The 17133-nt window shown below is 37.7% G+C and overlaps 1 protein-coding gene across 1 annotated transcript in view; it reads left to right on the top strand.

The window, feature by feature from the left end:
* The window catches only part of CFAP61 (cilia and flagella associated protein 61), a 122840-nt gene that overhangs the window by 12761 nt on the left and 92946 nt on the right, over window positions 1-17133 (top strand). The window contains exons 7-12 of the mRNA XM_026844669.1: window positions 2188-2320; window positions 4314-4467; window positions 9950-10041; window positions 11152-11333; window positions 14379-14418; window positions 16312-16451. Coding sequence (XP_026700470.1) covers window positions 2188-2320; window positions 4314-4467; window positions 9950-10041; window positions 11152-11333; window positions 14379-14418; window positions 16312-16451 — 741 coding nt within the window. The remainder of the gene's footprint in view (window positions 1-2187; window positions 2321-4313; window positions 4468-9949; window positions 10042-11151; window positions 11334-14378; window positions 14419-16311; window positions 16452-17133) is intronic.

Raw genomic sequence — 17133 nt, 5'->3', positions numbered from 1 at the left:
CAGGGGTCAGGAGCGCGCCGCCGGCGGGCCCGCCCGGCCTCGGGGCCCGAGGGCTGCGGCCTCCCGCTGCTTCAGCTGCCGGTCGCAGCCGTACGTGGGGAAAGACAGGCTCGAAAGGCGTTTTGAAAAGGTCAGGCTCCGAGTGTTGTACGCATTATAGCCGACACGACGTGTGTTCCGAAGAGGAGGGTGCGGGACGCGGAGGTGATGGGCTCATGCCGTCTGCCAAGGCAGTTCCCATCGCAGGTGGGGCTCCCGAGTGCTCTGTCACTAAAGGATGCGACCTGCTGTTGCGAAGGAGCCAACTGTGGCACTCTCTGTTCCTGTCAGTAAGCATAAATGTATTCCTGTGTTTGAAGTGTGTTGTTTACTCAATTTAATTCCGTTATCCTGTGGGGCTTGTCTTTCTCCTTGTGTATTTGTGTGATAACTGATAACCAAAAGCATGTTCGGTAGCAGTCTGCTTATGGCCCTTAGGAGAAAGGGTTTTCTTAACTCCACAGTCCGGTAGTAAAAGTCATTCCTTCCTGTGGCCCATCACAACCCCATGTTTCTTACCACTCTTTTAGTTGCAGAATGGGTCATTGGGCCAATTAATGGACTGCAGCAAGAGAAGTGTGGCCAGCAGGTTGAGGGAGTAGATCATCCATCTCTACTCTGCTCTCATAAGACCCCACCTGCAGTGCTGCATCCAGCTCTGGGGCCCCCAGGATAAGAAGGACATGGACCTGCTCGAGTGAGTCCAGAGGAGGCCACAAAGATCATCGGGGGCTGAAGCACCTCCCTTCTGAAGACGGGCTGAGGGAGCTGGAGTTGTCCAACCTGGAGAAGGCTCCAGGGAGACCTTATAGTGGCCTTCGAGTACTTAAAGGGGGCTACAGGAAGGTCTCTGTTTCAGGGGATGTAGGGATAGGACAAGGGGTAATGGCTTTAAACTAAAAGAGGGCAGATTTAGATATAAGGATGAAATTCTTTCCTGTGAGGTGGTGAGGCCCTGGCACAGGTTGCTCAGAGCAGCTGTGGCTGCCCCCTCCCTGGCAGTGTTCAAGGCCAGGTTGGATGGGGCTTTGAGCAACCTGGTCTATGGAAGGTGTCCCTGCCTATGACAGGGGGTTGGAACTAGATGATCTTGAAGGTCCCTTCCAACCCAAACCATTCTATGATTCTTGAATTTTTCAGCTAGATAAATAAAAAAGTGGGTTTATACTTTCATTGAAAGCAGTTCTGTATTAGAACTGGTTTGCCATTGGACCTTATGATGTCGTTGCAGTGCATATAACTAATTAATTCCTTCAATGGTAGGTAAAAGCACTGAAACTTCTTGTTAAGACTTATATTGATCCTGCTTGTTAACATTTTTTAAAAGTGGTTTAATGGGCAAGAGTCTCTGTTGCCTTTTAAAATAAAAATCTGTACAGTATAGGGCCTATATGAGTCTAACACTAAAACTTGGATGGATTGGAAATCAGCTCAGGCAGCTTTTGCGCTTTCAGCATGGAGAACAGGCTGGAGTAGAGGCAGTTAAAGCCTTGATGTCGCAGGTTCCCACATATGCAGAAAGCCTTTCATGAGGCAGAGGATAGAATAATTGCACTTTGGCCTTTGTATCTTTTTCAATGGTGGAGCATTAACTTGACCTTACAAAGGCATAATGGCTTGATTTCTGACAGGTGACTCCTACACTGCTGTGTGTAATAACAGTAATCTAGCCAATACTCAGCACTGTTTCTCCCATACAGGAAGGCACTATTTTTTTTTTTTTTTTTTTAAAAAGAGCTGAATTTCTAAATTGTCCTGATGTTGCTTTTTGAGATCTCTGCCAACTCTAACCAACTGATGATTGAGCTCACTGTATATAATTATTTTAAATGAGGCCTAAAGCTCAGGTACACCTGGCCTGAGATGTCTTAGGCAAGAGAATTTTGAACTGGGTTGCCCTTGTATTTTGCTAGGGAAAGATAAGCATTGAGCAATCCAGATTTCAGGTAGGTTGTGCTGGCTTTTGGAAGTGGTTCTGCCTCTCCTCTGGTGCTGAAGCTCCCAGTTCAGTGTGCACTGGGGACATGTCCTAGGTGAAATTATTTGTGGGTGGAAGCTTTGGATCAAGTATTTGTAATATTTGTCCATATTGCGATGTATTAATGACAGAACTTTATGATATTATGCAATCTCCCTGTTTTTTTTAAGGTTGGAAGATTATGATGATCTCATGTCAATCTGGACACGTCAGAGTGAGACTCTGAAAGAAACCTATAGTGAATATTCTCTTGCTGATCTCATAGAATGTCAAGATGAAGAAAATCAGGCTGTTGTTTGTGAGGTCAGTCTACCATGAGCTTTGGTTTTGTCTAATCATAACATAAGTGATGTCATGTGTGAGGGACAGCTCACACTGCAGCTCAGTGAATAAGGACAGGCACACTTTGAAGGTAGAATTCATGATCTGCACACAGGCAGTGCCCTACACCATATATTTTGTGTCTCCTTTCTTTAGGAGTGATACCTCCTTTAAGTAAATGAAACAGTAATTCCCAGTAACTGTGTAGATTCTTTTCAAGCAATTGGAACAGATAATCTTGAAGAAACCATGTTGCCATTTTGGACACTTGCATTATAGATGGCCAGTTTTCATTTCTGGTGAAAATTAATATTGCATGTGAAAATTAGTAGCCAGTAATACTTTCACAGTTAGAAATGCTACAGATTTTTTTCTGTCTCTTGGCTCAGGCAGTCAGATTTTTGCTGAATTGAAGGCAAACCCAGGAATTAATTTAAATAAGGAAGAGGTGGTAATAGTTACCCTGCTGAAAATTCCTATTAAGATTTTCATGTGTTAGTAATTGTGCACGGTATTGTAAGCTGATAGGCCATATAACCTACTTAATTCCAGAAGTCTGCTTTCTATAGCAAATGATTTTATAAAACTGTAACATGTAATCACTACTGTTGGAAGCCAAATGGGAAACAATAAACCATTAGTGTAATAGCACATTACAAACGACTATCTTTATAAATAATACATTTCAGTTGTACATTTATAGCTCAATATGATACCAGCAAAAGGTGTTTCAGGCCCTCATAGTTTATACTTGCCGCTGCTGCCACAGATTGGAAAGACACCTCCATGCGAACCAAGATAAATGCCAATTTTCCCTGCAGAGAATGAAGCTGGCAACCTCTTTTTGCACATATGGTAGATGGATTGGTTAATCAGCCTCTGCTGAGCCTTGGGCCTAAAATTACATAGCAGCCAGACAACTGCAGCGACCCAGCTTTTGTTCGGTTACGCAAACAAGGCAAACAAACAATCACTTGTTGTTTGGGGGGGGGAATTAAACTTTTTTTTTTATTGGAGTGCTGATGGCCTGATAAAACAGCTGTACAAATCTAGCCATTGAGGTTTCATTACGTTTATAAAGGAGGCTTTCATTATTTTTATTAACAAAAAAAAGTTGATTGTGTGTGTTTCACCAGAAAGTTGCATATAGTACTAAAAATTGAAGAGCTTCCTTCTTCTTTCCTTCTTCTAGACTTCTCTTGGCTTAAAGCTGAAAAAGCTCCAGCATGCCAGTTGTCATTTTTTAGAGTGTATTTCTTTCTGAAGACTGCCACTTTCTGGAAACTTTCAGTAATAGTCAAGCATACAGAATAACTGGCCTTTTCAGCATTGCATCTTCTCATTTCCATACTTACCACAGCATTTTTTTTTTTCTTGAGTGGTTCTTAGATTTGTTCAGAACTTGAAAATATTTAGCACTTATAATTGCTGCAAATAATAAACACCATATACTGTATTAGTTACTATCTATATACTATAGAAGTGCTTTCTTGAATTAATTATTTTTATAGGAAAATAAAATATACTTTTCAGTTTGAGCAAATTTTATTCACAAAACAGTGTCTGGTAATAAGTCAACCATTATGGCTAGCTAAATCCAGATTTTACTTTAAAGAAAAATGATACCTTTTTGGAGGTATATCGTTAAAAGGTATATGTTTTTTATTTACTGTAACCAATGTTTTATTGAAACAACAAGTCATTATTTGGTCCATATATAAAATCCTAATGCTCTTGCAAGTCATAGCTAACAAAACCCATCTAATATAAAGGTCCTAATACACACGTTAGAGAGAAAAAGAAAAAAGGATCTTTTACCTTTTGCTGGAGTAGTTCCCTTCTACTTTTCTGTTATGCACAGCCAGAGATAGAACATTGCAGCTATTTTTTCAGAAATATTTGTAAATTTTTTTGTCCTGACCTGAAATCACATGCTCAACATTTACATGTATGTGATGCTGCTTTTATATTACAGGATGGTGACACTGCAGTAGGATTCATGAGTTTATGTTCTCAAGTAAATGTTTCCTTGTTTCACGAGTGTTTTGACTTAGGGCCTTTCCATGGACTCTGTAAACCACATCCTGAAGATATTGTCAAAATGCCCCAGAAGCCAAGCATTCAAGAAGGTATCTGTATTCTAAAATGCTATATAAATTCAGGATGCATTTATCTCTAGCTTCTGAGCAGGTTTTGCAACAGGTTGCAAGAGGTTATAGGTTTACTAGCAAGAAAACACAAATTAATGTATTTGTTTTGGAGATGGTTGCCTGGTGTTTTTTAATTCAGGAGAGAAATTTTGATAGCTCTGGTCTCTGACACAGAAGTCATTGTTTGTGGGGAGCTGGTCTATGCCAGGTATGGGATAAACCTAGGTTTCAGAAATCTAAAGAATCAGTATATTTTCTATCAGTTAGCTACAGTTGTATTAATGGAAGACTTAATTTTGAAATCTGGTTCTAATGTCTGTCAGTAGCTAAGCAGCTGGTTAACTGTGGCTATTATGTTGTCCCATTGACTTGTGTAGTCTTTATTTCCTTGTGGTCCAACTTCTCTCTTTGCTTATTGTTTGCATTCTTCTAGGTTGCAAGATTTTGTGAGATCAGGGACTGTCTCTTTTATTCTATTTTATGTTGGGCATGATACAGCATCACATCTACAAGCCACTTTACTGCAAATGATTAAAAAAAAGTAACACAAATATGTCACCTGTTTGTAGAACAGAAGTGTCATGTAAATGATTTACACTTGTCATCTTTATTTTTCACTGTCAAAGGGCTTTCTTTATTTTTCACTGTCAAAGGCCTTTGTGTGCACAAGGGCAACATTTAGCTATCTACTAATTATCAGTAATAGAATTTAAAAAAAAACACCATTAGGTTGTAATGTATCTGCTTGTCTGAACACAAAGCAGCAGGCAAAAAAGGCAACTAGGGAGCTACAGAGCAGTCACCAGCTGGTATCTCGGAGCTGGCAGTCATGGAACAGAAAAGGGAAAAAAAATAAAAAATCTTACAGCTGCTCCTGTGGACTTCCTCTCCCCTGCAAAGAAGCATCTTGCAAATAAGAGATGAAGGACACCAGCTATGTCCTCCTGTATATCATTCTATGCTCCTGGAGCTTCAGGAGTATCGTTTTAAAATACGTGACACATGTAGAAACATAAATGAGGGAGGAAGAAAGCTCACTCATGATAGTTTATTCTGAAAACTAGTTGGAACGCAGTTGTGGGGAGCCTGCTCTGGGTGACCCTGCTTGAGCAGAGGGCTTGGACAAGATAGCCTCCAGTGGTCCTTTCCAACCTTACACATTTTGACTTTACCTGGTTTTGGTAAAACCCTTAGACACCTCTGTATGCTTTCCTTGTCCAGGGACTGCAAAGCTGTAGGCCCATATTTTTTGCCAAATTCTGTGCTGCTGGGTCTTTTAAAATGAGTATGTGGTTACAGGTTTTAACAATACAGCTGTTACACTTCTTAACATTTAGTAAATATATGAGACTTGCTCTAAATGTGAAAACTTAGCATAAACAGCAGTTCTGTTCAGGTCCTTATATGATTTGTCAATTTAGCATCTGAATGCTTTCTGAAACTTAAGCAACATGGTTAGCAGTCTCACATGTTTATTTTCTCTTCCTTCTCCATTGAAAGACTATGTTAGTTTTGACGGTTGATACAAGTTTGCAATCCTGTGCGTTTTTTTCAGGTAAGTTTTAAAAAAGTAATAGGATTCCTCTCTTTGGAATGACAAGGTCAGCTCTGGGGAAAGAGAAATATTTGTAGACTTTTTCAGATGGCTTGAGCACAAACCCCTGATGGTCTCAGACACCTGAGAAAGAACTTGAGTATCATAAGCTAAGAGCCTGACTTTGATCTTATTCCTAGAGAGAAAGAGCCACTAGAAATTTAATAGTAAAATTAAAGTTAGCTCATGGTTATACACTGCTCAGCAATATTAATTCTGTTATCACTGAATAATAATTAAATTTATTGTAGCTTTGCACATTTTAGAACATAAACAATTATAACACTTTAAGAAATACTGATTGTCCTGAAACTTTTTAAGTTGTTTATACCTGCCCAGTATGACCAAAAAGAGATGAAACTAGAGGCCATGGTAGTTGAATTTCAGAGAAAGGAAAAAGAAGAAAAAATCAAATGTATACTCTTATTACTGTAATTTCTAATACTAATTCAGTAAGGCATTAGCTTGTCACAAGTTACAGCTTGTTACACATTTGACTTGAGACTATAAACAAAAAGTCCAGGGTTTTTGAGCAGATTGAAAGAAAAGCCCTTTTTTTATGAGTGATTTGGATTTCATTATTGTATGAGATGTGACTCAAAATTCATTTTGGTATTCATTCAGGAAAACTTCCAGGAAAAGCGGTAATGTTTGTTGTTTGTTTTTTTATTTTAATAAAGGCAAGAAAAAAGCCAACTGTTTTAATAAAGAAGTTTTACAGCAAAAAAAAACCAAAAACCCAGAGAACTCATAAGCACAGTTCCCCTCCTCTCTGAGTTTTTCATTTTATTAAAAATGTAATTTGAAAAGAGACTTATCTTGTCTGGGTTTTTTGTTGTGGTGTTTTTGTTTTTTTTTTTCTTTTTGGTAAATGTAGAGCCCATATGAGTTGCATCCTGGTAGTCCATTCGTTGTTAAGCCTTTCCAGTATAAGAGCCAACCTTATATCAGTGTCAGTCACATATAGTTTATATTTGATTACATTGCATAACATTTGCATGATTATATGAATGTTGTTTTAAAGACTGCACCGTTTCTGCAGGCTACTGTATTGGAAATTTGCTGCCAAATTGTCCCTTGATGTGAAGGTTCACTAGACACCTTACATCAATAGAGGATGTGGACTTTCTTTTAGTGAATTCAAAGGCTGAGAATTTAAAATGCAAGCTGCATTCCTTCCTAGAGTAATTTTATGTTCCCACATTAAAAAAAAAAAAACAAAAACAACAAAACCAAACCATAAGGATATTTTTTCAAGCTCTTTAGGTTGTAAGTAGAGACCACAGATTATTATTTTTCCTTTCAAAATAATACTGAATAATAATGAAAGACTATACAGAAATCTGTCTTTAACACAATATTGATATGCCACTTACGTTTCATGGTAATTACAGTAATTTGTTACTCTATATGGTGTCACGAATTATTAGCTAGAAAACATTATGATGCAGTGGGAATGATTCAAGGGCTTTTCATCAGGCTTCATGGTGAACTGGCTTCTTGATCCTGCTGACTGTTACCTCTGTTAACAACCCAGCAATCACTGAATTATTTTAATTTTCTCTTTATTCATGTTCCTTACTTCATTTAGTGCAGCAATGTTTATGTTCTTCACAGTCACTTGTGTACAGCATATATGTAAAGAGTGATGCATCTATATTTGACAGTAGTGGATGGTGGAGCCATTAAGGGATGTCATTTTAGTATAAAGTCAGAAACAACATATCAATATTTACATGACAACAAGAGACTTGTATTAATTAACTTCTGACACCTGCAAGGCTGTTTATAATGAGAAATGTAGCTGGGTTAATCAGGATGACATTTGATCATTTCTGTGAAGTCTCACATCTGCGATACCCCTGGAGAAGCCATGATTTCTAACCCCTGTATTCTTTCTTGCCCTGCACATTGCATCTGCATTCTTTTCTACTAAAAGAGAAATAGATTTTCAGATAATAGATTTTTTTTAAAATACTTGTGGCTAAATTATTTTAAACCTTTGAGGTTTTGGGGTTTTGTTTTTTTGTTTTATAAAAAGCTCATTACTATATGAAGGAGTGCTTATGTCAGTGAATGTAGCTTAGGTGGGTTTCCCAAGGTAAAGTTCAGAGAGAGGAGTGAAGAATTCTGTTGTGCTGGGTTTTCTGGTTTTTGTTTTGGTTTTTGTTTTTTTTCTTCCTGGAGCTCAGGAATTTTGTCTTCCTTGTGTTACTGGAGCTTTCAAATGCAAGGGCAGCCTGGCCTGATGTGTTTTCTGCAGCAGCAATACTTACACATCAAGAGTTTATTAGTTAAAATTTATTTTCTGGTGTTATTTTAAAATATAAATCCAAACTGTGAACACATCTGTGAAATTAGGGAGGTGACAATTTAAGGAATGGCAGAAATATTGAAGATATGTTCAGAGGCTAAAAATACAGCAGCTGACATATTGCTTTAGTAATTTTGGTGGTTATTTGGAGTAATGTGTAGGATTCACTAGTACTTCAACATTTCTTTTCAAGTTCATGAGTAAAATAATTTTGGTTCATAATATCAACTTTAAATATGACCTTTATGATAACTGTCAGATGATCTCTCATTCTGAATGCTCTCAGCTTCCATTCACTTTAAAGAAAATAACCCATCACTTGTACAGATTGCAGTACTGCTTGCCCCAAGGTGCGTAACATTGCTAGAATGATGACTGCTTGCTGTCTAGCAAGCATCACGATGTTACAGAAGTTCGTAGTCTGTTCTCTCATGCTTGTGTCGTGTATCAAGAGTCCTATAGAGCTGTGTGTGGTGCTGTGTAAAACTACTATCTGTCTTAAAATAATGGTTAGGTGATTGAAATTAAACCTAATGCATTATGTATGTTCCAGGTTGGCTTTGGACATTTTTATTGTAGTTTCTTAATATTTTAAATATCCACTCTGTATTTGGCCCTGGCCAGGGCATTGAATAGCAAAAAAATGTGTATAGCAATATTTAAATAAACTCCCTACCATATAGATGCTTGCTTTAATTGGCTTAAGCACTTGACCAGAGATGCTGTGTGTTATATATATAGCATCATATATATGTATATCATGGCAGTCAGTGTTTAAATATTGATTCATCAGATGGCTACAAGTAATTTCATCTTATCACCTTAGTTATCTGTTTACCCACAAAAATATTACTACTCAGGTTGGGAGGAACTAGACTAGAATGTTACTGAGGATGGTGGGACGATATGTCATGCAGATTTAAACCTGGTTTCTATTACTTGGTTGTAAAGTGCCTTTCCTTTTCATGGAGCTCTTTTATTAGTTTTTACGCTGCCGATGTCTAAAAGCTTACCAAAGCCTGTGGTCACTGCTACTGTGGACATTCCTTGCATGGTTCTATGACCATTTAGAAGAAGAGGAGGAAATAGACAAACTGACAAAGATTGGTGAAAGAGTAACCACCTTTTATAATAATTAAAACAAGGTTTAGAGAGCTAGTTAGGTTTACCAACGGAGAAATGAATTTAAATCCCTGTTTCTTGTCCCTGCCTGTGTCAGTAAGTAAGGGTTTTGGCTTGACTAGGATTTATTCTGAATTTCAGTTCTTTTAGGAGAACTAATCTTAGAGTCAAGAGCCCTTACTCATCCTTGTGATCATCAGAAAATAAATTAGCAACAGGCATAGGGTTTAAGATACCTTGAAATTAAATAGTCTAATGCAGTTCTAGCCAAGGAGCTATAGGAGGGTATATTTTAAGTGTGATTGTTAAAAATAAATAAATAAAATAAATCTTTCAAAAGAGGTAGTCTGGCCCACTCTAATTATTGCTGTGATTCTGAGGGTTAAGCTTGCATTTTAAGCCTGATGCATTTATTCTTTTTCATTACTCAGATGAAGATAAAAGCAACCAAACAAACCAAGAAACAGAGTCTGTTTCATCTCAAATCTTTGAACATACTCATGATCAGGATGCAGCTGTCCAGGTAATATCACTGTACACGGCAATGCTGATAACTTTAAAAGCTAAACTGAAATAGAGGTGGAGGCTACTAGGACAAGCAGTGCTTATTATTTTGACTTCTACACTGTCCTCTTCATGGGTGCAGACATATCTGCTGTTGTGCATAGATTAGAAGCTGCTCTAGCTAGCACCTGGATGTGGGTGGTTATAGATATTAATCGAATGAGTTTTACCATCCAGTTTCACGTGAACAGCCAGACAGCACAAGGATGGAAATAAAGTGGTGCTGAGAGGAGAAAAAGGTTGGAGGCCTGTTTGTGCGGATCTGCTGCCTACTGAAGGCGTGTGGAAGCACAGTTTTGAGCTGGCCCCTCTGCAGTTGTGGAGAGAGCATTTCTGTAACAGACAGAGAGCTGTCTTACTCTGAGGATCTGCGAGTCTTGAGATTTTGACTTGACTGTTACTGGGCTAAAAATCTGCTACTGATGTTGAAAAGCAGCAATATAGCTTCAGTTTTCCCCTGTAATTTGTAGAAGTTAAAGGGTACATGTTTTATCTGTGCCTCTTGTGTTGAGTGAAGCTCAACTTGATTAAAGACCATTACCATGAAATGTTTTGGTGCAGCATGAATCAGCAGAGAATTTATCCCAAGAAATTTTAAATGGTTGTATCTCTCTTGTAGTCTCTCTCAATACTGTATCAAATCTGCTCTGTTTTTCTTCACGTTATTGTTCATTTCCATTTTCACAATATTTTAATCTACAGTGATCCCATTTTCTTTAACATAGCATGTTTTTAACTTTCATATATTTTCAATATGCATCTGAAAACAAAAATTTTTATATAGAAACATTTCTGAAAGATAAATATTTTATTACCTTACAAAGGGACTCTAACGGTAACTGTTAGTTTGTGAATATATTGCTGTTCAGCAAGAATGTATATATTTTTAAAGGCCATTTTTGTCTTCCATGAACTTCAGCGTTTGTCAAAATGTGACAGGTAAAACGTACATCCCTGTGTGTCTGCTTGGAATGCTATAAGATAGGAATAATGCAAGACCTTTTAATTTAAAAAATGAAAATATTTTCTTAAATGTTGTATGTGATCACTTTGTCTATTATTATTGCAGAAGGATGGAGCTGTTACTGTTTCCCATACTGAACTGCCATTAGATGATGTCAAAGATTTCAAAGGCTCAGCAACACTTTGCCTTGAGACTGAAGGAGGAGGTGCTTTTTATCCAGTGTACAGAGGAGCTTCAAATGCTTTCTGTATCCGTCTGTTTTGTATTGATGAGAAGCATGAAACTAGGCAAGATGAATAGTTATTGTTTTCCCAATCTTAATAATAATAATTTTCAATGTTACATTTTTGAGACAAATATGAAAATGACAACACCTGCTGCAGTTAATTGTTTTTTTTCTGACCTCCTTTTTTCCATTTCTTTTTCCTTCGCTAGTAACTTATTGAAACTTTCAACCTCTAGCTGCAACTTCCCATCTCTGGTAGGACTAGAGGGATTAAAAGTTAAGAATTTCTTTTTGTTGGCAAAACACTAGTTGGAATTGTGGAAGAAAGCCACTTCTTCCTCTGAAGAAACATTAATTCCAAAGCTGGCTAAGAGTACTGGTCATCTCATTTCATGGGGATGTTTTTCACTCTGAAGTTAAATGTTCTCATTTCTAAACACTCAGTCTCCCATCACTGAGAGAATTGATTCAGTTTTTTAGAATCCACTACAGTAGGGGGAAGACAAAGGCTTTTTATATTAAAATGATTGCTGCTGCTGACCTTGGACTCTTAGGTCCCAGTGGAGTAGAATAGATCTCTAAACGTGGTTTAGATGGTTTTTTTCCCAAATTTCTCTACACCCTTGAAGAGTGAACCTATACTCAACCACATCAGTGAAAGTGTCTCCAGGAGCATTAACCCTTTCTGATTACAAGTGATCTCTGTTGTTATTTATAGATACTAGAAAGAAAGATAAAACATGTAGATGCTTACAAAGAGTAGACAGAGACTGAGCACACCTCAGATCTTCCACACTTTTAAATACATATAAGTTCTAGAGACACAAGGTATCAGTAGCAAGAACTTTATTGATGATGAGTTTGACAACTGTAGTACCATTTGAAAAAACATCTTTCTACTTGTAGTAGTGACTGACAACTTCTGAACTTATCTGTCTTAAAGGAAATTTAGGAGCAAACTTCATTAAGAAGAAAAATGGGAACTCATTGAAAACTAATTCTATTTATTAAGCTGTTTTTTGATTAAGAAGGGAGCCTACCCAAAGGGATTAGACACTGAATCTGCTACAAATGCAAATATCCTAAATTACCAAGGCAAAGCAAACACACAGACTCCTTGGTACATATTTACCGAGTAATATAGCACAAATTTGTTAGGAAGACAGAGAAATGCAGTCTTAGAAGTCTGTGGTATACTGAGAAACCCTGATCGACACACATGCGATAGAACAATCACACTGCAGAGAGTCCATTCCAGAATAGTTAATTCCTGGACAATCTAGTCTAAAATAAAATACAAGCAAGATAACTATTCCAGAATAAAATAATTTATTTTAAAATAATATTGAAGTGAGGGACTTGCTCCGGAATGGCTCCATTGTACTGAAATAGTAATTCAAAGCAGTGATCTGCACCTGTGTTGGGAAATAATCTCTCTGTGGACTACCTGAGTTCTCTGCTCATAGTATCTTGTTTAGAATAAGGATCTGTCACATTTTTTCTGTCCTTCATATGCACCATTGTTGTTTCTGTTCAAGATATTTTCACCATGTTTATTGTTCAACTCTGTGGTCCCATTCTTTTTTTACTGGAGACTTCTCTGAAACAGTTTGGATTCCAAGATGGGTATCTGTGGAAAAGATAGCATTGCTTTCTGAAGACTTCTTCTAAGATTAACTCATATAAGATCCTCTTTGCAGAGCTGAGCAATCTGTAGATCTTGGTGTTTTCAAATATTTTGCCTGTATGCTTCCCTAATTTCCATTTGCTTGATCCATCTGTTTGTAAAAGAACATTAGAAAAGTGAATGTTTTGAAAGGATAGCATGAGGTAATCCTGATTGTATCACAGAATCTTGCCCTGAAGGAGTTACTGCTGACCCTTCACAGCATGGATCCAGAAATAGTAGCTTGGTTGATGTGTAGGTATAATTGCATCTTAGCCCTCAAGTCTACTACTGGGGAATTTGTCTTACCCAGTAAAGTTGCTAAATACTTCCATCTCTTAAATCTAGAGCTGTTATGTGGCTTGTTGGTGCATTGAAAGTAAAATGCAAAGGCACTAAATTGCTAGTTTATCTGCAGATGTTTGACACCTGTCTTAAGCCCCCTGAAAAATCTCACCTCTGTTCTTGTGTTCCTTGCTGCCAAGAAGGTACTGAATACCAGAGAATATAAAACTATATTGCAATGGCATTTTCCTTTCCCCCATCTAGGTATTCTATTAAATAGTCATAATTATGTATTGTATAGGTGAATATATAATACCCCAATCCAGATCTGTATTTACAGCTGCTTTTTTAAAAAGTTTTCATTCAATCATAGGTATTTTAATTAGAAATTATTTCTCTTTTCAGTAATATTACTGGTGAAGTAATTAAAGGGAACTTAATTACAGATCTGGAGGGACTAGGGGTTTTATCAATATTTTTAGGTATGTGTATTGAATTTATTTAAAAGACATATTTTGTACAATGGAAAAGTATTTTATAAAGCTCCAGCATAACTCTATTTGATGGGTTTAGAGCTCTTTGATATCCTTACACATAGAAGAAGCAGGAAGAATTTGTTAGATTTCTCATGTCTTTTTAAACTCAAATGTCAAATTTCACTGTCACCATGGAAAAGAGAGTGGAATTACTCTAAACCAGTAGGTGAGAAGTGGAAAGAGGTAAAGTGTTCAAAAACAATTTCAAAGTATTGATGTTCCTGTTAGTCTGATAAAGTGTATCAGATGGGTTTACCAAGTGGATAGTGACAGAACTCTGGGTACTGGATGAAAATATTGTGGAACATAGCAAGAACTGTTTGTAACCTCAGTTAATGTTTGCTGGATACTAATGCTGCTCTGACAGTCCATGAAAGACTTCTGAAAAATGCTGGAGTCAACAACACGAGAGTCAATTTTTATTTCCTTTCAGTAAAGACTGTAATGTTTTGATATTATTTCAGACATTCAGGTTTGTTCTTGTTTTAGTGCTTTAGTGCTTCAAGTACTAAAGTCAACAACTGATGTGCAGCACTTGCACTGATGGGGATGTAAATATCAAAATGTTAGGATCTCTGTGATAAGCGCTTTGTTTAACAATGTTTACTCTTGGTTGCAGATCACTGGATTTTTTGCATTATGTTTTCAAGCTTTTTCCAGTACGTATAATTAAAGTTTTAAAGTTTGTATGCATGTGTGTGAATGATGGGATAGCAGTGTAGTTGTCAGCCAAGGTATTTAGATATGGTTCCTGAGTAAGTCACTGGAGTATGCTGTGGCTAGTTACCCTGGGCTAGGTTACCCTGAGAAGTTTGACTCTTCTGCTTGGCTGCTTTTGGTCTTTATATATTGTGTACATAAGTCCTTTGTTTATGTTCTGTAGGGGCTTTTCTGAGATAACTGATTTAGAAAACAAATGTTTCTGACTCCTTTAGAAATCATGTACAGATCCAGACTGTACCTAAGTTAAAAATAAAATCAGGGAACATACATTATAGGAGATGGAGTTAAAGTCTAGAAAACAGGAGTATTAAGGAAATCCATAGTATTTACCTATAGCCTAAATAGAGGCACTGAAGATTTATGTTTAGTGCAAAACTAATGTGCAGCAAATAAGGATGTGAATTTATAGTGCAGTAACTATTTCGCACTGATGCCATGTGTGATCGATCTTTATTTGATGTAACAAAGTCCGCTTTCTGAGACATTCTTAATGCACACTACAGTGTGTTGTAGAATTACTGCATGGTAGCATCCCTTAGAGACAGGTCCTGGTGATCAGAGCTACAGATGTGGCCCTAAATATCAGCATGTTAAAAAATTCTGCTTACCACCAAGGAAAGTTTCCAGAGAAAGCCAACACAGAAAACATTTCAAATCTCTAAGTAGTTTGTCCATCCAACAATGCACCTATTGCTCCTTGAAACAAAATGTCGTGATGGAATCACCAGGAGTAGTAAGAAAAATCAATCACATAGTGTGCTTAAAGAGAAGAAAAGGAGTGAGATTCTAATAATATCTTTCTACTGGAAAAAAGGCCATAGAGTAAATCAGCCAGAGTAAACTGATTAAACATCCTTCAGATCTGTGCTACTTGGGAGTCTCTCAGCATGTATCATTCTGCATGAAGCGTCTTTGTGAATTGTCAGAGTTCTCAGCCATCCCCGTGTGCAGTGAGATTATATTAAAACATGTATTTGATAAAAAGGGAAGGGAGAGACTCCTGTGGAAAGGAGTGCTTGAGCAGTTCAAATGGATAAAGTTATTTGTGGCATGTAGTTTTATCTCCAGAGGATGCTTTCTTTCATTTGAGAGCATTCAACGGAGATTCCTGCATTCCTTTGCACCTCTGCAGCCTTTACAGCCTTTACAGCACAGGTCTCTAAACAATTACATTGACTGCCAACGCAGTGTCTTTGTATGTGTGTGCACCCCATAGCACATGCATGCCAGCAATGCCAAGTTTGAGACAAGCTGGACATCACGGCGCATACACAAACTTGATTTCATCAAGTCTACTATGTATGCGGCTCAAAGTCAATCTGAGCGTACACACTGGGTGCTTGTTGAGGATTTTAGGATGTGCTGCTCTAGTTGATGGTCTTACTTGGCTGCAAACATGCAAAAGATCCTAGACAGACATACATTGTCCTGAAATTTCACTGCAGAAGAACAGTGAGGTAGAAAAAAGGACCTTTTAAGGGAAAATGTCAGCCCTAAAGGTGTGGGCGTAGAGAAAATGTTCCAGTTAGGCAGCTGGACTAGATGATCATTGTAGAGTCCTTCCAACTGAAATATTCTATTCTACTGAAGAAGGGGGGGGCGGGGGGGGGACAGGCTTGGAAAAAAAGGACCATTAGGGACTATCAGGATATTAACTACAGGGAGCTAGAAGACCTGTTTCTGTGAGCCAACTAACAATACTTGGCGTGTGCATACATTGTAAGCACTGCTTTCAGTTTGTTTTCTTTTTATCCCCTCTAGTCAGAAGCTTTTGTGTAAAGCTTACACAAGATCACTAAGAGACTTTATTTTGTGCAAATCTTTTTCAGGACAAAGACTTCTGTGTCCTCCTCGTACCACATCATGTACCAGAGTTCCATCTGATCCAGAGTTTCGTTCGGGCTGTCCCTTTTTGTACTTCCAAACTTGGCTATGAGCTTTATGTGTTCCATTGTGCGGGATTGCTCAAGTGAGTCACATGCCTCATGACACCAAATAATGTACTCTGAACTACTTTTATAGAATATACTTGCATCATCCAACCTAGAACCAGATAGCTTTACTATCTCAGACCAAGCGGGTATTCTGCATGGGATGGCACATTATCTTGCAAAAATGGTAGCTTGAGTCCCCAGAACAGTATAGTTGAATAGCACAGGACTGTGCCTGGAGCAATTAGGAGCAGAGCTCAATAACTCAGTCTTCAGCAGTGTTACTGCAGCTGTCTTGCTTCCTGTTCTGGAGTGAATCCTAAACATACTCAGATGTATCTCCACACAGCACTAGGCAATGTAGAAATAACCTTATATTTTCAATGAAATAAAATAGTTAGTGACAATGATTTTTAATGAAGCAAAAAGTGAGAGAATTAAAAATGTAAAAGCAAGCAGTTTTCTGACTGCCAGCATTTATATATAGTTTCCTTTAAGTAAAACCAGTGAGGATTCATTGAAAATTTGTATATACGGTGCTAATTTAATGAAGATGAACATTGGTATGAACAAATAGCTTCTTCAAGTTACCTCGTTGTGAACCAAGGCCAATAGAGAAATATGGTACAGCATTTGGCCCTTTGGACTTGAGTCAGGTTGTGTAACACTGATACTTGAAAGCCTGGTGTAGGTTTAATTCTTGGAATCATGGTATAACTC

This window comes from Athene cunicularia, assembly GCF_003259725.1.
Source record: "Athene cunicularia isolate RWA chromosome 3 unlocalized genomic scaffold, athCun1 chr3_part1, whole genome shotgun sequence".
Lineage (NCBI taxonomy): Eukaryota > Metazoa > Chordata > Aves > Strigiformes > Strigidae > Athene > Athene cunicularia.
The sequence above is the reverse complement of the archived record's forward strand: the minus strand, read 5'-3'. Positions and strand labels throughout refer to the sequence as shown.